This window comes from Phascolarctos cinereus, unplaced genomic scaffold (genome assembly GCF_003287225.1).
Source record: "Phascolarctos cinereus isolate Bilbo 61053 unplaced genomic scaffold, phaCin_HiC Scaffold_2;HRSCAF=192, whole genome shotgun sequence".
In the NCBI taxonomy this organism is placed as follows: domain Eukaryota; kingdom Metazoa; phylum Chordata; class Mammalia; order Diprotodontia; family Phascolarctidae; genus Phascolarctos; species Phascolarctos cinereus.
The window spans coordinates 130411656-130436059 of record NW_027555625.1 but is presented as its reverse complement, the minus strand read 5'-3'; the positions used below and the strand labels follow the sequence as shown (position 1 = coordinate 130436059).

At 39.9% G+C, this 24404-nt stretch overlaps 1 protein-coding gene across 2 annotated transcripts; it reads right to left on the bottom strand.

The window, feature by feature from the left end:
- Positions 1-2183: 2183 nt before the first annotated feature.
- Positions 2184-24398, bottom strand: ASH2L (ASH2 like, histone lysine methyltransferase complex subunit). Of its 2 annotated transcripts, XM_078149572.1 has the most exons (17): positions 24195-24398; positions 22853-22919; positions 22600-22745; positions 20073-20161; positions 19634-19728; positions 16655-16750; positions 15392-15487; positions 14933-15008; positions 14018-14035; positions 12199-12292; positions 10810-11027; positions 9839-10006; positions 9325-9518; positions 7479-7571; positions 5235-5333; positions 3057-3116; positions 2184-2965 (listed from the first exon to the last, which is right to left on the bottom strand). In XM_078149572.1, the coding sequence occupies exons 1-17, from the start codon at positions 24395-24397 to the stop codon at positions 2828-2830; spliced, it is 1950 nt and encodes a 649-aa protein (XP_078005698.1). In that variant the 5' UTR covers position 24398; the 3' UTR covers positions 2184-2827. The 2 variants fall into 2 exon arrangements, with proteins under 2 accessions (XP_078005698.1, XP_078005699.1); XM_078149573.1 differs by lacking the exon at positions 14018-14035 and having other exon boundaries at positions 24195-24397.
- Between the last annotated feature and the right edge of the window lie 6 nt (positions 24399-24404).

The following is a 24404-nucleotide window of genomic DNA, read 5'->3' as shown; positions in this document are numbered from 1 at the left end:
GTAATGGCTCACATTTATCTAGTACATTATGGTATGAATGTAACCAATACTGACTTTCAGAGTAGAAAAGATAGCTCAGTTTAAAAAAAATCTACAAAGGAACCTTAAATGAGAAAAGACAGCAATATGATTGCTGGTTTCAAGAGAAAGGAGAGCAGGCTCCTAAAGAGATGAGCCCAAGTTTTTTCAGTATAACATAATGTGGCATTTCAACAATCATGGGAATTCAAGAAGGGTTTCCTTCAGCTGTCTCCCAAACTGACTATAACTATGCTTGAAATCTTCTGAGATGGTTTTAAGACTTTTAATTTTGGTTTGGAATAAAACAACCTGTTTGATCCTAATATATTAACTGTCATCCTTAGAAGAATGTGAACTATAGGAGTTTTCAGTCCTCATTCAAATAACCTTCCCAAAGTACAAACACATTTTCAATGCTATACATACATAACCAAAATCTCTCTACATGTGAACTCTGGGATGTAAGAAAGTCCAATATATAAACTTGCAAACTTGAAAAATACTACAAAGGAATTCACTTCACCTTTAGATACCGTCATCCCAATTCTCAGTCCTTCAGGCTAGGGGGCTGGTGATCTAGGACCAGACTAGCACAAATCCCTCCTTCTCCCTTCTCGTTCCCCAACACTATCACTTTACCCCTCAATGGACTTATCCCTTCCTATCCATGACCAGCCCAGAACTGAAGCAGTACATACTGTGAGTGTCATAGTAAAAGTGACTCATGTTACAATAACCACTGACTTTAAATTTGTATAATGCAATACCTATTACTTATAAATAGGTTTGGTTCCTCAGTGAACCCATAGGTACGGTATACTGTTATGCAATGGGAAAACTTTACCCCTACATCTTTACGGAGCCCCGGGTTGAAGGCTACCGTCAGCAACTTTGGAACAATACCATGAGAATCATATACTGTCCAAGTTAGTCAATTCATGGTCACAAAACCAAGGCCCAAGCGCTCCTCAGATGTACTGTTTTGCTCCAAAAAAGTGTCAAGGAGACCATTTGGGAAGTTGATTTAACCTTGGGGGAAGGGGACAGAGAGAAGAGGAAATCACATTTGCCTCTTGGTTTAGTTTTATTCAAGTACACTGGCAAACTGCCATTTAATCATCAACTCTCAAAAAGGAAGGCAAACTTAGTATAGGACAACAGATAAATGTAACAAAGCCCATATGCAAAGGAAATAAAGGGTAACGTACCATAGCATTACGCCCATCCCTTCCTAAACTCCACAATCACTTCCTGTTCCAGTCTCCATAGCTCTGTTCCCTTCCTACTCTAATCTAGCCTATGCCACCTTACTAGCCTTTTTTTTTTTCTTTTTGGTGAGGGCAGTCGGGGTTAAGGGACTTGCCCAGGGTCACACTGCTAGTATGTGTTATGTGTCTGAAGCTGGATTTGAACTCAGGTCCTCCTGAATCCAGGGCCGGTGCTCTATCCATCACACCACCTAGCTGCCCCCTACTAGCTTTATTTTACAAGTGCATAGGTCTGATCATGTTACCTTACTAATCAAAAATCTTGATGATTCTTTGCTGCCTACAGAATATAATTCAGATTCAATAGTCTGGTTTTCAAGGCCTTTCATAATCCAATTCTTATATACCTTCCCACCCCCACACCCCTGCTCACACGGCATCCTATTTCCTCTTATCTCCATTAAAAATCTTCGGTCTATCCTTCAAAGCCTTCCTCAAATTTCACCTCCTCTATCTAGCTTATCTGAGCTCTCTCAATGACTTCTTCCTCGTGTAATAGCATGGCACGATTTCTCCTTCGCATTTGCCACACTCTAATTTGTATTTCAGTTATTTGTGTACTTCGTCATTCCTACCCATTTTATATTGTTTGAAAGCAGGGACCAGGTCTTTAACTTACCCCCCAAGCACAGCACACTGTATTGTACAAAGTAGGCTATTGACAAATGCTGAATAAAGGAAATGGAAATCTTTTTGTTCTGAGATTACAGGAAGCCAGGTTGGCTAAAAAGTAGTACTACAGCAAAAGACTGAAGTCAAAACCTCTCATTTCCCTCCCAATGGCACCTCTCTTACCCCAGACTGCTTGAGCCTCCGTGACCTGCTGGAAGGAGGTCAAAGGCACTGTGTTCCACAGATCTAGTCTAAGAGACAGACACAAAGTGCCAAACAAACTCATTTTCAAGTTTTATTTCAGACTGGTTATTATTCCTTAAAAGTCACAAGCAAGAGTGTCTTTCACAATTACAGTTTCATGCACCTGGCTGTTTTGGCATTTCAGAGATCCCTGTATAAGAAAGCTATTTACAAATTAAAAAACACACAAAAAATGAAGTTTTAGAGCTGTTGGAGCACAAGGCTCCTCAGCAGAGACCACTAATTCAGTTGCTCCTGGAAATGGAACGGCTGCCCCTTGCAGAAATCTGAAGAATAGGACAGAGTTGATATTCACATATGGATTTAAACAAGAAAGCAGCTTGGAAGAGACAACTCCCTCAGTGTTAGAAATATGGCTGGAAGAGCAGCCTGAGATCTAATGACATGTGGCACAGCACCGATTTCACAGGAAGCTCATTGGATTTTGAAGAGTCAGGAGTTTTCAGAGCATGGTACACTGATGAAGAGTACTCATCCATAAACAAGGGACAACAGCAGAGGACAGAGGTCGCCTGTCCTCGCCCTCCACTGCTAACCTAATCATGTAACTTGAGAAAGGAGATGCTGTGCTCTGCACGGTTCCTTTCAAGGTGAGGACATCTGAAACTGTTAAAAAAAAATGAAATTATATAACACCCACCCAGTTTTGTTCCACAGAAAAGTTATGACCAACAAGACCAGGGAAACCTGGCTATGGCTCCCATGGGGGGACTCCGTCTCCCATCTACTTCTGTTTCAACATGGTATAAGACATCAGCTAGCGTGTGCTCCACCACGGCACCCCAGCCCATGTCACTCATCTGCAAGTTGAAGAACAAACAGGAAGAAGATCATTAGAACACGGCATAAGACATGGATGAAACAATGCTGACATTTTAAATCAATACTCACAGGACGGTAAGTGAGATCTCTTGGAGGATACTTGAAGCAGGGTCCAAAGTTGATAGAAACCTGAAAGAAATTCCATGTACATGATACATACACATTAGATGATTCTTTCTCATTAAATGTAACCTTGATGTTCAGGGGGCTGTCCAATTATAGAACTCTTAAGATGTTAACAATTGAAAGAACTTTAGAGATTACAGAATCTAATCCTCTGGCTTTACAGATAAGGAAAATACAGTCCAGAAAAGTGATGTGACTTGCCCCAAATCATACTACTAGTCAAAGCGACAGAGCAAGGACAAATATCTCTTGACTTCCACTTCAGGTTTTCCACTAAATTCGGAGATTATACTTACACTGTCTTCTAATTTTACCTAATTATCTGTTTAATTTGCCACAGTAGTAGTTAGTATACGCCAAAATAATATTGAAAGCTCAGTTATTAGCCTAAGAACAAAAGTAGCCATCAAGTCATTCAACAAATAATTGACTACTACTATAACAACAATTTATATTTATAGACTTACAGTTTATGCTTGACACACAATACTTCATCAGACCCCTAAATATGATACTGATAATTATAGGAGGAAGGTAGAAGTATTTATTTTACAGATGCTCATTTTAGAGTTGAGGAAACTGGGGCTCAAAGGGGTGACTTGCCCAGCTTATAAGTGGCAAATTTTAATACCTGAGCTTTACAGTAGCTCTACATGGTAGAAACTTAATATTTTTAATTAAATTTATTGAATTCTGACCCCATATCCAAGGTTTAGTTCTAAGTATTATTCTTCACTCTGCTAAGTTTAACCATCTGATGGTATAATAGTCCTCAGTGAAGCCAGCAGCTTTTATAACTATTAAATTGAGAACATAGGTATTAAGACAAGAATCACCTATTATTCAATCCAATTCAATAAACACTTATTAAGTACTACTCTATAGAGAGCAGAGTGGGGAAAATACACTGGGGAAGATACAAAGATTGTGCTCTCAAGGAACGTCTAAATCAAGAAGGAAAGAGAGATATATATGCAAATAAATGACACAAGGCAAAAGAGGATGGGATCATAAGATCACAGATTTGGAGCTCGAAGGAACCTCAAAGTTCATATAATTTTGCAGATGAGGAAATGAGCTATACTGTTATTAAGTGGCAGAACCAGAATTTAAACCTAGGTTTGGGGATTCTAAATCCAGCCCACTTTCCATTGTACCTTTGCAAAAGAAACACGAAGACAGAGTGCTGTGAGAATTCTGAGCAGGGAAAGACCACTTTTAACTGGGGTAGATGAAGAGGAAGGAAGCCTACAAAGGCTTCCTGCACGAGCTGGCTTGAATAGAGGGAAGAGACTTCACTATGCAGGAATGGAGAACAGGAGTATATTATAGGTGTATGTGGAGATGGCATGAACAAACACATGGAGGTGGAGAATACATGTAAACACAGACATGAGAGTTTGGTTGGAATGTAGAGGAAGTAGGATGGGGTGAAGGTTATGAGACCAGGCTGGAAAGGTAAGCTGAAACCTGTTCATGGAGGGTCTTGAATGTTAAGAGGTAGGAATTTATATTTTATTCAGTAGCCAATGGGCAGCCACTGGAGGCTTTTTAGTAGAAAAATGACAATCAGAGTGACATGCTAGGAAGATTATTCAGGCAGCATGAAATGGAGAGGGAGAGACTGAGAGCAAGAAGATGGTTAGGGGGCTAAGACAATAGCCTGGGTGAAAATGAGGACCTTAAGTAGGGTGGTTGCAGAGGAAGCAGAAAGGGAGGGACAGATGAAAGAGACAGATTCAAAAGGGCTTAGCAAAAAAAAAAAAAGGGCTTAGCAACTGACTAGAAGTAGGACGAAAAGTGAAAGGTTACTAACGAAAAAAATTAATATGATACTATGTCACAAAAGATCAAAATGATGTCTATGTAGCTGGGTCATCCTTTTCATTCTATGCACATAAGTGAGAAACTGGCAATGACAAGGACCACAAACTTTATCCTTGCCATAAAATCCCCAGGATTCAGGACCGATTCTAAAGCATTTAATACTGCCATCTTCTTAACTAAAAACAAACTCTCATCCTACCACCAGACCTATTCTGATTTCTCTTGCAGATTCTAACAACTGCTCTCTCCCCCACCATCCCTAGATTTGTTTCATGAGATGACACTTAGACCTACCGTGCAGCTTTTATACAATGAGATAGCAGGAAAGTAGACCCCTTCAAAAATTTCTTTGTAGGCCACTCCTTGGCTGACACCATTTTTGTAGAATATTATCTGCAAGATCAAAATCCAATGACTAGCTTAGAAGGATGCCCAAGAATTATCAAACTGTACATGCCCTAGCTCCTTGGCCTGTCCCCCAACAGAGAACAAAGAGAGAGGAGAGGGACCCATGGGTGCAAAAGTATTTATAGCAGCCCTTTGGGTAACAGCAAAGACCTGAAAAACTGAGTGGTGTACACGGACTGGGGAACAGCCAGGCACATTACCGGAGTTCTGCTGCACCATAAAAAGGGTGAAAAGATATGGTTTCAGCGAAACCTTGAAAGATTTGTACAAGCTGGTGCAGAACAATGGGAACAGCATTTAACAATAACAATGTAAGAACAAATGAACTGGAAAGACTTAAAAGAATTCCAATCAAAGCAATAACCAACTATGACTCCAGAGTTATGCTACTCTTCCAGATGATGAAGTATGTTACCTACTTCTTGACAGAGATGTGACAGACTCTTAGGGATAGAATGCACAATTTTTTTTGGGATATGGCCAATGTAGGAATTTGTATTACTTGACTATGATATTTGCTACAAAGGTTTTTCCCTCCTCAATTGGGGGTGGAAGGAGAGTAAGGGCAAGAAAACTGATTTTTGCTCACTGAAAAAAAATAAAATTCAATTAAAAAAACAATGGCTTTGGGAAAACTCTTAGAAGTACTTAATGTCTCTCAAGAACATACTGGGTTGAAGGCACTCTAAGAATGGGCAATAAGGTACAAGGAATACATTCTGGCTTAGATAAAGTTCATTCATATAACAGTAATTAAGCTTTATGTCTGTATGTCACTTCCTAAGTTTCAAAGCATTTTCACACCTATTATTCTCATCTACTCATATTCTTTTTATCAGGAAAGGTATATGTACATGCTAAACATATTTGCAATTTTTCTGAAATCCACCACCAAAAGACAAAAATTTCTCACAAATCCAATAAATTCTTGTTCCCTTTGGCTCAGGGAATTCTTCCTTCAGAGCCCTAGTGGCTAAGTCTCCAGCATACTGTGCTTAAGCTCTTTGGATTACATATTTCTACTTTCTGTTGTGCTTTATAACATGTCTGTAAGACTATTTACTCTTTTGAGGTCATGTTCCAATTACCTCTTTTCATTCCTTTTCTGCCCTCATCTCCACCTCCTGTATGAATGTGAGCTCTCTGCAAGTAGAATTGCTTCATTCTTGTACCTGGATCCCCACTGCCTAGCCCAGTGCTTGGCACATAGCAGGTGCTTAACAGATCCTTCACTGAGCTTTGAAGTCTTCTCTACCAGGTCTGTTCTCTCACAAGCTATCTCTTGATTAATTTCTCTAGGTTCTCTATCCACCCCTCAGCATCTTTGTCCTCAGAAAAGGTGGGTTCTTCTGAAGCAGGTTCAGCCAGCTTCATCGAATGTAGGAACTTCTTCCTTTCTCTTTGTTTTCTTGCTTATGTCCATATACTTCATTTTCTTCTATTTTTTTTTAATAAGATGCTCTGGAATCCATCTTATTTATTTCCCCACATTTCTTACTAAAGTACTCCACTTTTTTTTTATCCTCTCTTTTTCTTAAAACTCCAGATGACTTCTGCATATTCATTTGGCCAGATACTACCGGCTCAGTTGTTTCATGCCCCCATCTGACCCTTAGACATTGGCTCAGCTACACATACCTCCTTTTTAGTCTCCCATGATTTTGAATAGTTTTATATTTACAATGGCCTTGTGAGCTACATGGGAGCAGGTACTTTTATCCTCATCATACAGATGAGAAAAGGGAGTCACCCTAGATGTTGAGTGACCTGTCCAAGGTCAAGGTCTCTTGCTTTCTAGTCTTAAGAGCTTTCCACTGTAACATGTCTGGGTATAAGTCACTCTCATTTAAGGCAAAGTAGCATAACTCTTCATGCTGAATCTCACACAGATGCTCACTTTATTGTGTTTTCTATGCTGTCTTCTCTAGACTCTTTTTCTCTGGATTGCTCCCAAAGGAACTTTTGGGCAAACTATGGTCCACAAGTTTTTAAATACATCTTCATTAAAAAATGTAAAAACTATTTTTAAAGTGTGGGCCATGCAAAAATGGTCAATGGGTCACATTTGACCCAAGGGCCATAATTTGCCAACTTTTGTTTTAGTTTATTCAAGTAAAAAGTTTAACTCACTTGACTATGGGGAGTCTGCTTGAGGCTCTTCTCAGCTTTATCCACAAAATCCTTTTCCTCAAAATATAAGTAACTCTTGAACTTTATCAAAGCCTTGAAAAGCAAAAGAGAGAGAAAGCAAGTCATGAAACATTACCTCTAGTATGAAATAACAAAACAACACATAGTTGGTGCCCAGTCTTGGCACTCTGGGATAGTGATTCAAAACTCTTCAGGCACCAAGACACTCACCACGGATTGATTTCACAACTGTCTTCCTCACTTCCCAAGAAGTAATATAGTACATATTCTGTATGAAAAATTGCCATAAAGACATCTGCTGACCTTTTATAAGTTTAGTATGGACTCTTGCTTATTCAATCTTGAATTATTGAATCTTGAATCTTGTGTGTCTACACTTCATAAAAACCAAAAATAAAACTGGGATTTATGTTATATCTAAGCTTGTGTATGTGAGAGCTTGTAGAATTTATCTGTGGATATAGCAGAAGTTCTTGACCTTTTCTGTGTCATGGACCTCTCTGGCAGTCAGTATGATGAAGCTTATGGACAGACCCCATCTCAGAATCATGTTTTTCAATGTTTAAAATAAAATACATGGGGTTAAAAAGGAAACCAACAATATTGGTTTGAAAGACTTAAGAATTCTGATCAATTATGATTACAGAGAAGATGAAGTATGTCAAAATATTTTTTAAAAAACAACGTTATGGACCCCCCAGGTCCAATACCTCTGGATAATGACAAAAAGAGTGTTGTCTAAAGCACCTCTTTCTTCTATTCCTTTAGACTGTCTGAAGCAGCAATTAGGGGCACAATGTTTCAACTGCGTTTCCTAAGCCACAGCAGTTACAACAGAGCTAGAAAACATGCTGTTGAATCACACTAACTCTTGAATTTCTTTTTCTTTTATTTTTTTTTTAATTTTTTTTGGCAGTTGGGGTTAAGTGACTTCCCCAGGGTCACACAGGTAGTAAGAGTCAAGTGTTTGGTCTGAGGCCGGATTTGAACTCAGGTCCTCCTGACTCCAGAGCCAGTGCTCTATCCACTGCGCCACCTAGCTGCCCCTAACACTTGATTTTCTGAACCATGTTCTACTGCTCTCAACTTTCCACCTCAAATGACAGTATTTCATGAGACCTGATGAAATGATGAGAGGCCCAGACTTACTTGACCAAAATTAAATAGGTAACTTTCCATTGTACAATCCTCATATACTACCACCTCAGAGTCCCCTTTCTTTTCTAAGGCATAGTCTACTCCATTTGTACTCACTATTAATAGTGGGAATTTGTGATTAGTCTAAAGTGCCTTCTAGAAGTCAATTTATCAGGACTCTAGAACATAACAACTAAGATTTAGATTCTAATTCAGTTTCCCCACTCAGTGTAGCACCCTGCTGGACTTTGACTATTATAATAATAATGAAGAGGAAGATAGTAACAATAACAACTATTCATATCAGAGATTCATAGTGCAAGTATTATCCCCATTTTACAGATGAAGAAACTAAGGCTCAGAGATTGAATGATTTTCCCATAGATAGTAAGTTTCAGAACTACTGCTATCTCTCTCTAAGCTTGGAAATTTAAACCACAAGCAATTATAATGAAACACATCTTCTTCCTCTTGGTAGAAAGGCAGGATACTATTCCTGTGTTGGTTTTACTTATTTTTCTTTGTTAGAAGGGGAAAGGGTTTATTAGGATATAAAAATCAAAAGGCATCAACAAAACACTAGAAAATAAAAAACAAAAAAAATTGAAAAACGACAATGGGTCTGCTTGATACCTCCATCATGACAGTAAAATAAGAACTGGGAATCTGTGAGAAGGGGAACACTGACCTTATCTTTATAGGTGTCAGGCAAAGACTTGGCGGTTTCTGTCTCCTCAGGAAGATTGATATAAAACCCCAGTATGTCACCTTGACCATAGCCAGAGGAGTAGCGCTTGCCAATGGATTGATGAAACTTGGTCCCCTTCTTGCTCCGCCATGAATAACTGAATTTGTCATAGCCCAGAGGAGCTTGGAGGTTACCTGTCCCAACAAAATACATGGGAGTCAGAGAGTCAGGTCAACTAGGGCTTCCTACAGTATTGGTTCTCTTTAAATATCTGTCTGATTTGCTTCAGTTTCTTAAAACGGCCCCTCTCAATGTTTCTGAGACAATAATTACATAGGGCAAATGCTCAGTAATCAAAGCATTCACAGGAGTATCAAATCAAAGTGTACAAGATGCTCATCAGAATTCTGGCTGGTGGCCATGCACAAAATTCCCTCTGAATTAGCTCCACTGGTCTAGACCAGCCCTGGGACACAAGGAGCCTTTATTGCCACCTGCTGGAACAGAAGCTTACCGAGAGGCTGGGACCAGCCCAGCCTGGCAGCCGTATCTGGGGGCATCTCATCCACTGAGATCTCAAAGTACCAGGCACCTTTCCGAACTCCATGTGAGGCTCGAACCATTGAATAACCCTTCTCTCCAATCACAGTCAGTCGGTCATCTGAGATCTTTAGCTGAGGAGCTGTAGCGATGGAGATCAGAAAAAGACTGCTTAAAGAGCTAACTGTTCTTATTACTAATGAGGATAATGACTCATATTTATACACAGTTTTCTTTGAGTGTTTTCCTCATGACAAGTCTGTGAGGTGAGGAGCACAAATATTTTTCCTATTCTCCAGAGAAGGAAACTGAAAAGGTAAATTAATTTGGCTGGGCAGGCCACAAGCCTAGAAAGCAGCAGAGCTAGCGTTCAGATTGAAGTCCTTTGACTCCAATCACTTCCTTACTGAGAAAGGGTACAGGGAGGCACACAAACCACACACACAGGCAAAGTCCTTGGATTTCAATGGAACCCATTCGGACACAAGAAAGTCTGGCAGTTTAAACATACAACTACACACTGAAATTAGAGATACTTAAGTACTGAATGAAGTAGAAGTCTCCACTCAGGTCCTCTGATGCCTCACTGTGAAGTGGAGATGATCTGTGGTTCTCAAAAGGCTATGCAACACAGCACAATCTCTGGTTGGCCCTCCCAAGCTAGACAGGTTGATGGATAATGTATATTTCATCTCAAGGCAAACCCAGCTAAATATGGAAAGGTTCATTAAAGGTTTAACTACTCATGAAGACTGCCTAGCAAAGTCAGGAAGAGCCAGTGACCTTCACTGGCTGAGGGAGTTCACCAAGACATGACATCGTGGATCTTTTAAATACTGAAGGAACAGAGTTTGATATGGAGTGAACTTCTTAAGGGACAAAGTTAATGATATCCATTCTAAATGACACCTGACTGTGTTTTGGTATGATAGGCATATTGCACACCTCGGTCATGAAGCGCTAACAAAACTCGTTCATAGAGGCAGGCTCTGTAGAGGTCTCCTGGAATAGGCTTCCCAGCCCAACAGTCCAGTTCCAGTTTCTCAGGATCTGGGGCATGAGGGTCTGGTTCTGCGAGAATGTACCGATAACCATCTTTGTTAAATGGGTGTTCCAATGGATAGCCATGAGGGGGAAGGCGTTGAGCAGAAAACAAGGGGTCACTGGAGAAAGGAAAAAAAAATACAAGAAGCTAGTGTCCTCTTTAGTTCAGAGCTCAATAATATATAAAGATTTTCTTGCATGATCAGATTTCTTCTAAAAACACATTCACAATTCCCACATGGTTTTTATTCTTTGAATGTATCATTCTGTTTCCTACAGGCAAACAAAAGAATGGTTATCTATTTAGGACACTGGTTCTCAAACAACCTCTCAACAACTGATGGTCATCTTCTAGGTGGTTTATAGGCTAGCTTGAAATAAAAGGCATATGACTGGTATTTGTGGGAGTCTCTGAGATGCTATAAAAGCTTTTTTTTTTAAAGAGAGTTATTGTGTAGTCTGACTCTGATGCCTCACTGTGGTTCTTGAAAACCATACTGAAAGAAGGCAGATTCTATCAAGCTGTAAAGGTTCTGAGTATGGTCCCAGCAGTGGACTATATTTTCAGGCCTAGCCTTGTTAAGTTTGGAAAAGACTGCACTAAAGGAAAGACTACCAGATGATGAATTTTGGGGCCATAGCAGGACATTTAATTACTTACTCAATTGCAGAAGGATGGCAATATGCACAAGTGGAAGCATTATCCTTATAAAGGATGGATCACAGAGCCTTTTAGTATGAAATTGTGTGTGTCAAAGGGCAATGGAAAAATAAGGGGAAAAGGTGAGATGTTTGTGTTACTGAGTAACTGTTCTGCCATCAACTATGGCTATAGCTGTCAGCCTGGTTAAGGAGTGACACAGTTGGTATCAGCTTTCACATCTGGACCAAAGACAAGGAAGAAGTGAAGGGACATGAGGGAAAGCACAGAATACACTACCCAAGAACATCACAACGAATATTGGTTTCACTCCTTCTTCCCTATTCCCCGTTTTTACCCTTTGTCAAGATCCTATAGTTCTCACTTCTTGTGATTCTCATCCCAACACACCCAAAAAGGACACAGAACAAACAGCAGGGAATGGATATGGCAAGTAGCATTGCCCTAGGGAGAGTCTGCTTTGCAATGACCAGTCAGAGCAGACAGGATAGCTTGTTTCTAAGTCTTTCCTGGTTTAGGAGGTTAAATGATGAAGAGATTCTTTTTCCCATTTAACCATTACAGAACATGCCTCTTTTGCTAACAAGGCTAGTGCCAGGGCCAACTGGTATACTGGTGTTTCTCTTTACCTTCGAGCCTTCTTAGTTGTTCCTGTGGTCCCTCCATCCTGCTGTTTGCGCTTGGCTCCTCTTCCTTTTCCACTACTTCCTGCTGCAATTCCGCCTTAGAAAGAGAGGGAAGTTCACTATCAATTGGCTGTGACAGAAGGGAGACATGAGCTGAGGGCAGAACCTCCCAGGGGGACTAAAAGGCTGGAGTGCATTTGTGCTGCACCAAACCAGCCTTTCTAAAAGGACAACACATGTGATTTCACCCTGACTCTGAATGACTCTGCTAGACGGCAAATTCCATGAGGGCAGGGACCCTGTCTCCACTAAACTTTGGCTCCCTTCAAGGTATAGCAAAATACTTTGTGGTTCTGTGCACAGAATAATAGATGCATGCTGAATTGAGTCTTTTAAGTGCTCCTCTTAGACCAAAAGGATTCAAGCCACTAAACACTCTAAATATGCACACACAAAAACAAGCTTTTCTTTCTCAATAAAACACAACTAGTAGTTCCCTTTCTGAGGACACTGACAAGTGCAATTTCATTCATGGAGTTTCCAAATACCCAGTGCTAAAAAGAATGAAAACAATTAAAGACTTTTTTCCCATCAAAATCAGAACAAACATTTACATAAAGAGACTAGCCTCACTGTAAGCAGATTTCCACTTGCTTTAACAGCACATGGTACACATCCCATAAGCATAATAAAAACACAGTACCTGCTAAAGCAGTTAAGCACTTAATTTCAATGTTCAACCAAATACACCAAACAAGGAAAAACAAAAACGAAAGCACTAAAAAGGTGTTTCTCTCCAGTGCTGCCTAGTCAATTTCCATTGTGACCACTTTAGGTACATGAAGAATATCAATTTTACACAATTAAAAACAGGCTTTAAAATTTAGCAAGATTTTTTTTGGATATACTTCACAGTAATGTACTGAGTTGTCAAAATATTAGATTCAAGATAGACTAAACCTGGGCTGTGGTATTAAATTAAAGTATTGGTGGGAGTATGTGTGTGTATACGTCTGTCTGTCTGTCTGTCTGTCTGTATGTATGTGTGTGTGTGTATATATATATATATATATATATATATATATATATATATATACATATGCATACACACACACACATACATTTTCTAGACAAAGAAATATACACACACTAGACTAGTAGCTTGGGTAGTTCTGAAATAACGAATCAGTATAGTTCTGCCCATTTCTCTCAAATGAAGTTAGTTAAAATTTTTTTTTTATGGAACTGTAGGCAAACACCTTTATATAAACAACAACTGCATAGAGTACAGTATCTAAAAGTGTAGCAAGCTTGTAAAATATCAGCATACCCCTGTTGCAGTAAAAAAGGAACAAGGTCAAAGAACAAGATCATATTCTGCACAAGCAGGTGAAGGGGTATTAAAGAATTAAATTCTTAAATTATAACAAGAGTTCATCTGGTTCCTCACAAAGGTTTTTGATTATTAAAAAAGGACCCGAATGCTTCTAGTTTAATTTGGGTTACCCTAACACATTTGGCATTTTGGGGGGTATATTTTACATTTTAACTTTTAGTGATGTTTTGAATCCAATTATTTCGAACAGAGCAAAAGGCATTAAGGAGAAGACTGGCCATGCTAGGCAGAATATGACAGTGTAAAAGCTTCTAATTACTAACATTAAAACTGAAATTACAGTCTCATATTAAGTTCTAGGGTCACCATTTTAAGAATGCTTTAGATTTTCTAAAATTGGTTTTAGCTTCTAGGACAACTGAGCAAAAAAGCACTTTCCAAACCACACAATACTTAAGGTTGAGAGGCTGAGAGGTAAATATTCACCTCCAAAAGAGGCTCCACCTGTAAGAACAGAAGTGGCACCATGTATTTGTCAAATATTAACAAGTCTAAAGGAGAAAAAAAAAGTCAGTGTTTGAAAGGAAACAAACAACATCCTCACTAATTTTTGTCTTAAGAAAATCTTTAAAGCAGTGGGAAAACCTTAGAAATTCAAGAAGACATGAGTATTCTAAGAGGCAAGTGATGGTTCCACAATGAAAACCTGCCCATTTTCTAGCCACCCCCTTCACTTGAGGTCACCTGAACATAAATTCCTTTCAAGTATGGAGACTGGTCACAAAAAGGAAAAATAACTGTCAGAAAGTAATCAATACACAAAGGCTGAATTTGAATAAAACTCTCGAACAACTTAAAATCTCAGAATGAGAAAAAGAGGAAAATGGGACCTACAGAACAGGAAGGTAATTAACTTACAAACGAAAGTAAAGGCTGAGGGTAAATGTTATGAAGCTCTTTAAAGCAGATGAAGCTTTAAATGAAGCAATGAAGCTCTTTAAAATGAAGTGCTGGAGTTATTTCCAAGGATCTGGACTTTCCCTGGCATGGGGACTTCTTTGCCCTAGGTGGATCCCAACCCTGACTGGCCTGTTTTCATAATTTGTCAAGGAAAAACCAAAAGCTGTCACCTGGTGGTCATCCATTAATTATGGCTTCAAAATAATAAAAATAACTAAATTTGACTCCAAATGAAAAACATTAGTCCACCTGTGGTTTACAGTGTAACAAAAAGTCCTACTAAATTACCCAACTGCCTAGCTACAAAATATAAAGTGACTATTTAAAAAAGGAATCATTTTGAATAGCTATCAATTGATCTTTCCAACCCTAAGACTTCCGTAGGCATTCCTATTTAATATCTTAAAAATATTTTAACAAAAAAAACAACTGAACACTTGCCATTTAAATTTCCACTAGTAGATACTGTGCTGCTTTGCTTCTGGTTGTCATAAGCTGGGCCAATATTACCAAGATCCTAGAAGAAAACATGGAATTTTAAAAACAAATCTCTTAAAACATCTCCATCAAATCAAGTCCACGGAGGCAGATGCTCCAGAGAAGATAGAGAAGGAATTAAAATAGCACAGAGGAACTGGAAGTGACATTCCTGAAAAGGCCTGAGATTTGTAGAATACCAGAGCCAAGTCGTTACCCCTTAGCTGGAGAGCTCTGACAAGATCTTTCTCAAAAACCAAAGAATGCTTTTTAAGTACACAGAAACACAGAATACTCACTCTGAAAGCATTCTTAGAGATTAGCTACAAACAAGAAACTTGAAGTAGAACCCTGATTAGAGCTTAGATCTGCCATCTCCCAGCCTAGTGCTCTTTCCTCATGATACAATATAAACCAGTGCACCTGATCCAAGAGCCCAAATTTGGGGTAATCTTCTTCCGGGTCTTTACTTCCAGGGTCTGGATGTTCCTTCACCAAAAATACGTCCCTTTCTCTACTCTGGAAAGAAGGAAGAGTTGAGCATTAAAAGCAGGCAGTTTCTGAATAGATCACCAACCACAAAAATGTCAGTGTCTCCTAACCAACTTTACTATTAAGTTATTAAGCCCTCACTACACACCGGAGATCATGCCAGATGTCAGGGCTTGTAAGAAATAATTAAATAGGCTGAGCCCTGGGGGGGAACACACATCCTCATATAGCATATGATGTGCCCTTGCCCAGGTACATATGACGTGGGTGGATGGTAACTGATGGGGAAAGCCCCAGGCATGGGCTGGCATTCGACCTGAGTCTTGAGGGAAACCCAGGATTCCCAGAGGAGCTGGAGAAGGTGGACTGTCCAGAGGTGGGGGCACAAAGGTAAAACAACAGGTGACAGACTGCTGTGTGTGTAACATGCACAAGGAGTTTATGGAGGGAGGGAGTGGTCCTGAAGATGCTGGGGAGCCAATGGAACCTATGGAATGGGAGGGTGGAACAGTCAGATTTTCACTCCAGGAAAATCACTTCAGCACTGGAGTGAGGAGAGATTGATGAGTAATGTGCCCAGGCAGGTGACAAGGACATGAATTAATGGTGAACAGTGCTTAAAAGAGCCTATTCATCTGAAGAAAAAGCAACCCAGGGCCCTCTATATTCCGGGTTATGGTTTGGTTTGGGTCTGTGTATGTTTATGCAAAATTATATACGTTTGTATAAATTTCTAACATATTGCCTAAGACTTCCAGAAGCTGAAGGTGTATTATATACACCTATACAAATCCTACTCTATGAACGGTGTGAGAAACCCTGTCTCACCTCCATCTGAACAAGATCCACTTACAAACTAATTAAATTCACATTTGCAGCCTATTCTTGCTCATTCTCAATAACTGGCTACACAGCTGTTCTTTTTTTTTGTTTTTGTTTTTTGGTGAGGCAACTGGGGTTAAGTGACTTGCCCAGAGTCACACTAGGAAGCACTATGTGTCTGAGGCCAGATTTGAACTCAGGTCCTCCTGACTCCAGGGCTGGTGCTCTATCCACTGCACCATCTAGGTGCCCCTGTCCAGCTGTTCTCGCTTCCTTTATGCTAGCACATAGAGAAAAACTAGGAAGAATAAAACTCCTCTAAAGGAAACTAGCTTTTCAAATATCTAATTTCCTCAATTTTCTTTTACTTACCATTGTTTTAACAATGTTGTTGGGCCAAGTCATTTTCCCAGGTCTCTGTCTGGTGGTCATGCATTCCCAGTATTTATCAATGAATGGTATAATATCCTAATTTTAAAAACAAAGATGAGTTAATATCTTTATAACTGTTTTAAACATCACTGGTACTGAAGAAAAAGAAAAACAATTACATTAAAAAATGTTTTAAATCTTCCAAACGAAAGGGAGAAGCTAAGCATGGACTGTTCACTATTTTAGTTATTATGTACTGAGTACACACTATATTCAAGACACTGTGCTAGGAACAGAGGGACCCCAAGAAGTATTAGATCACATTTGCCATCAAGGAGCTGACGATTTATCTGGGGAAGACCACAGGGAGACTAATCAAGTTCATTTTATTAAGTGACTTTAACCCTAAACGCTCCTTCTAAATTTTTTTTTTCACTAAGCCTACATGAGCACTGTCACATAAATCCTCCAAAGACCTTTAGAGTATTTTGGCAACACCAAACCTATATGTGCACTGTCACATAAATTCTCCAAAGACCTTTAAAGTATGTTGGCAGGCTATTTGGGGCTACACTTCAAGGCTTCCAGTTATCTGTACTTCAAGGTCTGGCCTCTTAACTCTTTAGGTTCAGAATTGTGATGTCCCATTAAGGTTGAATCAGACTGGGAAAATTAACTCACACAGCCTCCAAGTCTAGGATTCTTTTCCATATGATATAAGGGAAACCAGAACACCTGTTCCAAAAGCCCACATTTTTTTTACACAGATTAAAAAAAAACCACCCTCTCTTTTGCAAACAATTTTTCTTTGTTTAAAAAAGACAACTCATTTATAGCACTGTAATTTGATGAAAAAAGAATGTTAAAACACAAAGGAAACAAGCCAATTTAGCTAACAGATAATATAACTGATTTAAGTGTAAATAACATGCAAAATTATGACTTGTCATCCATCATTTCTGGCTAGTATTTCATACAAGTTAACAAAGTCATCTTTCATATACTCTGGACTGGTCACATGGTCTACATGGCTAAAAAAGTATTTCCGTTACACTGTCAATAACAGAAAATATACTGCAAAGATTTAAACACAAAATAAGTAAGCATTATATTCCTCAAGTAATTTTATTTCCCACTAACTTTTTTTGTGCATTTTGTTGTTTTACAACAAATCATTTTGGCTTTGTGGTAATTATAGAAGCATAATCTGGTTTTCCTAATTGAATTTAGTATCAAATATATCTAAAGTAACTTTCCGTCTATGGACATTAATGAAATTGACTTGCACAATTATCAAATTAAGGACATAGTTACTATGGCCATATAAAATAAAAGAGCAAGAGGGGGCAAGGAAACATGTCCATGGAATAAAAACCTAGGGGGTAGATCAAAGGAAAAACTGCTGTCACACAATTGAAGTTTCACTCTCCTTGGATGTCAGCTTCTTGATTGACTTCTAAAAGTCTATTAAAGGGACATGCAGAAGGCTGAAAAGCTGGTCTCAAACACCGCTTCAGTGCCAGAGCCGATTCAAAGCTGCCAGACCCCGACGTACGTGGAGGATGACATCCCAGAAGAGCAGGTACTAAGCTCTTCAGGAGTATGTTTTCCTTTTTGGGTTGGTTTTGCTGAGTCAACAATTCATAGCACAATGAAAAGACTCTGGCCAATGGGTCTAAATAAAGGAAATGCCATCGAAAACTGGCAGATGAACATTTTTCAGGCTGACAGACAAACCCAAACTTCTTCCAAAACAGGTAAATCCCAATTCTTTAAAGGTAATGCCTTTGTAGACACTAATTTTGTCTTAGTGTGCTATTAGACCAAAAATCCAGTGAGAAAAATAACTTGTTAGGCAAAGCTTCTTAACCTTTTTTGTTCATGGGCTTCCCTATGGACTCCTCAGAAGTATAATGTTTTTAACTGCTCATCATATACCATGCACAGAGGTAAGGAAAACAATGATAAACGTGATATATGCAGTGTACAGGGAGAAGATCAACAGGCCTATGTTGGAAAGTTCATGCTGTTCAGACTAGAATCACTAAAATGGTGTGTCCACACACCATCGAAATCTTTCCCTATCCAATCATTCAAACAACAAAGACCTGTTAAGCACCAGACAAGTGCCTTGTATTGGTTTAGGTGCTGAGAGTACAAAGACAAAAATGAAACAGTTCCTATCCTTGAAAAACTTACATTCAAACTCATCAAACTCAAAAGGCCCACTATGAACCCTGAACAGTTTTCTTTGAATTTCCACTTTTTCCTCAGATTTCCACCTTTCTTTTTTTTAGCTCCTATAAAATTCATCATGCAATTTAGCACTTACTGATGCAATTACAGAATTATCTAATTGCTGATTATGCAAAAGACTTGGCTCTGCACCCATATTATAAACTGCTTGAGGGCAGGGATCATATCGTACAGTGGCTCATCTGCCACAGGGCACAGCTAAGTATGCCAGGCACATATTATGCCCTCAAAAAAAACCTTATTGATTGATTCAGCATTTAAGTGGAGGTAAAGAACTTTGTGTTTTTCAAGCTGTTGTTGTTGCTGCTAATAATGATGATGATGACGATGACAGAATAACAGATTTTGAGCTGGAAGCAACCTTAGAAGCCATGAAGATCAATTTCCTCATTTTATAGACACAGAAATTGAGGGCAAGAGGTTAGGCAATTTGCTCAAAGTCACACAGCTGTCTGTCTAGAGGCAGAATTTGAATTAAGGTCTTTCTGACTCACAAGTTGGCTCTCTATCCACCATACCACACTGCTTCTCTACAAGTCATGTAACATCATAACACAGAAAAAAAATTAAACAGAACAAGTGAAAAACATGGAACTTGAATCTAAGGTCAGACTTTATTCTGAAATTCAGCAAGTATTCTTAAAGCTCATATCCAGAAAGTTCTACCTGATTTTTTTTGGAGCTACCATATTACTGATGCGAGAAGGAATGGGACAACTCTACCTTGTCTTTGGAGAACATGGTTTTAGGATGTTCATCCTGTGTTCGGGACTGCCACGTCAGGTTGGCCAAAGCACTAAGGCACATTTCTTTTAAGTCTTTGAAGGGAAAAGAAGAAAAAGATTTAATCTGTTATAACAGATATGTCCCCAAAGTCAAATAGATATTCAACTCAAAATTCTTATGTGAAGTACTCCATAAAAAAAGACATCTACCAGCAAGAGCATGGCCATCAGTTGAACTGAAGATGGTGAAGGGACAACTCATTGCCAGTGGACAGGCTGCATAAACCTCAGCCTCTGAACCTCAGGGAGCAAGCAGCAAAGCGGTAGGTGGTCTCCTGGTTTAACTATGCCCCATCTTTTCTCCTCCTTCTCAACCTCTCATTTGTAGCAGACCAAAACATTCCCCATTTCCACACTGTTATAGGATTTGTACTTACTTGCTTGCTTTCGGAGGAAGTAGGTGTTCCCACTGTGATGACACACATTGCAATGAAAACTATAGTTTGTCATAAAAGGAAGGCAGGACCTGCAAAGAATAAAATTCAAATATTTTACTTTGAGTATGTGTATATTATCTTTTTTTCCTCACTGAAAACCCTGCACAATATTAGTCTCAATAGAGTCCTCAAACTTGAAAAAATAATCACCCAAACTTGTGGATTCTGACAAATAAAAAACACCCATAAGAGGATTTTTTTTCTTATTCAAAATCCTCTAGAGCCTTGCTCTATCTGATAATTGTATTTGACAAATAGAGATAAGTCTGTTTTTGCCCTTCTCCAGGTGATTTATTGTAAACACAGATATAAATCCCCATCATCAAGCACCTAGCATAAGCAGAGGCTGTGCTAGTTGTATGGGAAGATACAAAGAAGTATGAGAGGTCTATGTCCTCAAGGAGCTTATCTCATTGGAAAGACAAGATATTAATATGTGAAAAGTTAAACAATAAAGGATGATTGTCAAATCAACCCCATAGTCAGTACTTGGAGAGTTCAAGGACTAAGCAATCACTTCAGCAGGGGTGCTCAGGGAAGACTGGGCAGGATTTAAGAAGACACTGAGAAGGGATAGGGCATTTCAGATGTGGAAGCATATGTCATAGAAGGGTAGAAAAGGCAAAGCATATGAAAACCAAAAAGGCATACAGAGGTTCAATGACTTGCCCAGGGTCATACAGCTAGTGAGTATCTGAGGTCAAGTTTCAACTCAAGGCTTTCTAACTCCAGTCCAGCACTCTACCCATTGTCCTACCTAGCACCTAATTTGGGATGAGGCTGGGGAAGTTTCAAATATCAAAATAAATCTGGACTTTATCCTCTAGGCAATGGATAACCACTGAGCAATGAAGGAACGTGATTAAAATAAAGTTGTTAGAACATTAGTTTCATTATAATGTGTGGGATGGATTGGAAGGGAAAAAAATCTGGAGGCACAGAATATGGAGTATACAGTAGTTATACAATTACTGAAGTAGAATAAAAACCAGTGAATTAAGGCTCAAGCTAGGGTATTACAGAATAGGGATTATTAGTAAGGGATATAAGAAATTCACTAATCCAGATCACCACCTAATGAATGACCTTTCCATAATATTCCCAATAAGCGGTCAGTCAGCATCTTCTTGAATATCTCCAATGATGGAGAATTCATTACCTTAAGATGCAGTTTACTTCATTGGCAGAAAATTCTAAATATTAATAAGTTCTTTCTTATATTGAGCTAAAATCTGCCACTCTGCAAATTCCACCACTGGTTCAAGTCCCTTTGGGGCTATGCTAAATGAATCGAATCTTTCTTTCACAAGACAGTCTTTCAAATATTTAAATAATATTGTCACATTCCCTGGGACTTCTTCAGGTTAAACATACTCAATTCCTACCCCAACCATCACAACTCTTGGTTTTAAGTGTCATCACCATCCTAATCATTTCCTCTGTATGCACTCTCACTGATTAACAACCCTTTTAACATGTGATACCCAAGAACATAACACTGCAAATGGGCGTTGACCAGAACAGCATGAGTAGGACAACTTATTCCATAAATGTAGCCTTAGGACACATTGGCTTTTTTGGAAACCACACTACCCTACTGAATACTGCAGTCAAATAAAGCCCCTAGTTCTTTTTCAAATGAAATGTTCTCCAATCAAGTCTTCTCTATGCTGTATTTGTGATAGGAAGAATGGAAAAAAACAACTGGAAAATAATAGCAGAACTTAGCGACTAAGTGGATTACAGCTATCCAAGTAAGAATAACCATTGGGCCCTCTGAACCATGGAACTGAAGCCCAGGAGTTGTAGGTATAGGTCAGGTACAGAGTAGAAGAATTTGCCAAAAAAGAGAATGAAGACAGAGTGTGAAGTATGAACTTTGGGAATGAACACCCACATTTAAAGGGTAAGAGAAGGAAGAATTGTTAGCAAGAGACATATTATTGTGCAGCAGAACCTTAGGTCCCTAATTAAAGATTACTGAATATCTCCCAAATATATGTGCCTATATCATAGGCACCTACATAAAATGATTAATACACCAAACTTTTACTACAAAAATTCCTTGCTTGTAAAGACCTATAAATTTAAACTGATTTCATCTCTTTACAGCTGGCTCCTATATTTTTGTTCTTTTACCTGAGATGCTGAGCCCAGAGAGTGAAGTAGTTCACAGTGCAGTTTGGATACTGTATCAGTTTGCATTGTAGTCTGGTTTGAAAAAAACTTCCCCAGAGCATCAAGTCTTAGACGCACAGTAAGTACTCTATAATAAATGCTCACTAAATGATGCTTCTTTATTCAACATCTTTATCCCATCAACTGAAGGATAAGGGCCAAATAAAATACGGTATCTTTGAAATGTCTACATATTAGCACTTATATTTATAAAGATTCTAAAAATTGCTACTTAATGTGTCCATTTTAAACATTGAGATCTTTACAAAAGTGGAAAAAAAACACCTACGTGGTATCAATGCCAAAGGTGTCTGCCGTGAACCACTTTGTACATATCCCGCACTGCAGTTCCACCTCTCCCAGTTGCCGACTATTCTCTTCATCCACAGAACCAGTCTGAGTGTCCATGACTTCTGAACTGTCCCCAGCTCCTTCCTAGTTTCATGAAATTGTAGAGGAAAATTAGAAGATCAAATCCACAGACTAGTTGTGTTCAGACAATGTCTATGCAAAAATTCAAAACAAAAGTAAGAAATACTTACTAATGTATCTTTTCCATTTGAGGATTCAGTCTCCAAACCAGCAGTTACATCAACCAAGGCAGAATCCCTAGGAGAATGCATTTATATAAATAACATAATGTTCAGGAGAAACACTCTATCCAATAAAGAGAATTTTAAAATCCTAGTCTCTTGTTTAGAAAAGGATACCCTTAGACTAGAGTTCCTGGACTACATATTTGGGTAGTAAAAATCAGGTCACAAAAACCCACGGGAGAAGAAGAGGCTTTGGGGTGCAGACACAGGTAATGACACCAAGAAAAGGAAATGCTGCATGGACAAGTTTGCCCTTGTAGGTGGTAACCATGTTTACAATGATGGTGGCTCACTGTTCTCAATTTAAGGTGTAAAACAAAATTGTAGATATTGTCTTATGGAAGCCTTTATTTTTTTTGGCAAGGCATGCTTTGAAATAGTGGACAGCTCATAAATGCATCTTTAAATTGAATTGGCATGATAAGCCTCAGCCAGAGCTGAGGTCTTGGCTACCCTGCCCTAAGTATGCACATCAGGTCTTGTGTGGAGTAGCTTTTTCTTGGAAGAAGTGGGGCTCTGCTCTCAGTGAGGTCAGGAGACTGTGGTAAAGAGGGGTTCTGGGCATTAGGATAGCAGGGGTTTGCCCTTGAGAACCTCCTTTATGAGGCAGTCTAGTGCAGCGTGAAGAGCTTCATAGAACAGGACTTTAAGGAAGGGGGAGAGAACACTGCCCTTGCAACTGGCCCAAGGTTGGGGAAAGGCGGCCAGGCTCCTAAAAGGATCCGAGACCTGGAAGGGTCGTAAAACACCCAAAGTTTGAGGAGGGGCGGGGCCAAGCGTGAGCAAGAGAAGGTCTAAAAAGGGAGCGACCTCGGGGTCAAGAATAACTTGGTGTGAGGTACCCTTGGCAGGCGGTGAGTACAAGAGTTGGAGGGGGCGGGACTAGGATAAGGAGGTGGGGAAACAAGGAGGGGTTCTCAGCTCCAGGTCCCGACGGGGCGGGGCCCAGGGCTGGGGCAGGGAGGAGCCCCAGGCTCTTAATGGGCTCCAGCTTAGGAGCGGCAGGGTGGGGCCCAGGGTTGGAAAGGGGAAGAGCCTCTGGCACGTGGTGGGCTCCAGATTGGGAAAGGTTGAGGCTAGGCCTGGGGCTGCAAGGGGCGGGGCCCAAGGCTAGATGGGGGCGGGACCCAGGGCTGGAGGGGGCGGGGCAGGAAAGGGGCGGGGACCGGGGCTGGGAGGGGGCGGTACTTTTGGAGAGAACAGTCAAGAAAGCAGACAGAAAGCTCGGGCCTGGGGAGTGGGGGGGGGGCGGGAAGAGGGAGATACTGGGGATCTCAGGTTGTCTCACCCGCTTTCGGCCTCCCCGGAGTTGGGATCCGCGGCAGGTGCTGCCGACGTGCCCTCTCCAGCCGGGGCGGCGACAATCGCTGCTGCCGGTGGTGCCTCTCCTTCTTCGGCTCCCGCCGCTGAGCTCGGCTGCCCCGCGCCAGCCCCGGCTCCGGCTCCCGCCGCCGCCATCGCTGCCCGCTGTGCTACTTCTCGCGAGATCATTGGCCGA

Excerpts from the sequence above, each read along its gene's own strand:
- ASH2L (XM_078149572.1), bottom strand. The coding sequence starts at position 24,397 with ATGATCTCGCGAGAAGTAGCACAGCGGGCAGCGATGGCGGCGGCGGGA. Across the intron at positions 16,751-19,633 it reads CCATGTTCTCCAAAGACAAG|GATATTATACCATTCATTGA; the intron begins GTAGAGTTGTCC and ends TTTTAAAATTAG. Across the intron at positions 10,007-10,809 it reads GTTAGCGCTTCATGACCGAG|CTCCTCAGCTAAAGATCTCA; the intron begins GTGTGCAATATG and ends CCATCGCTACAG.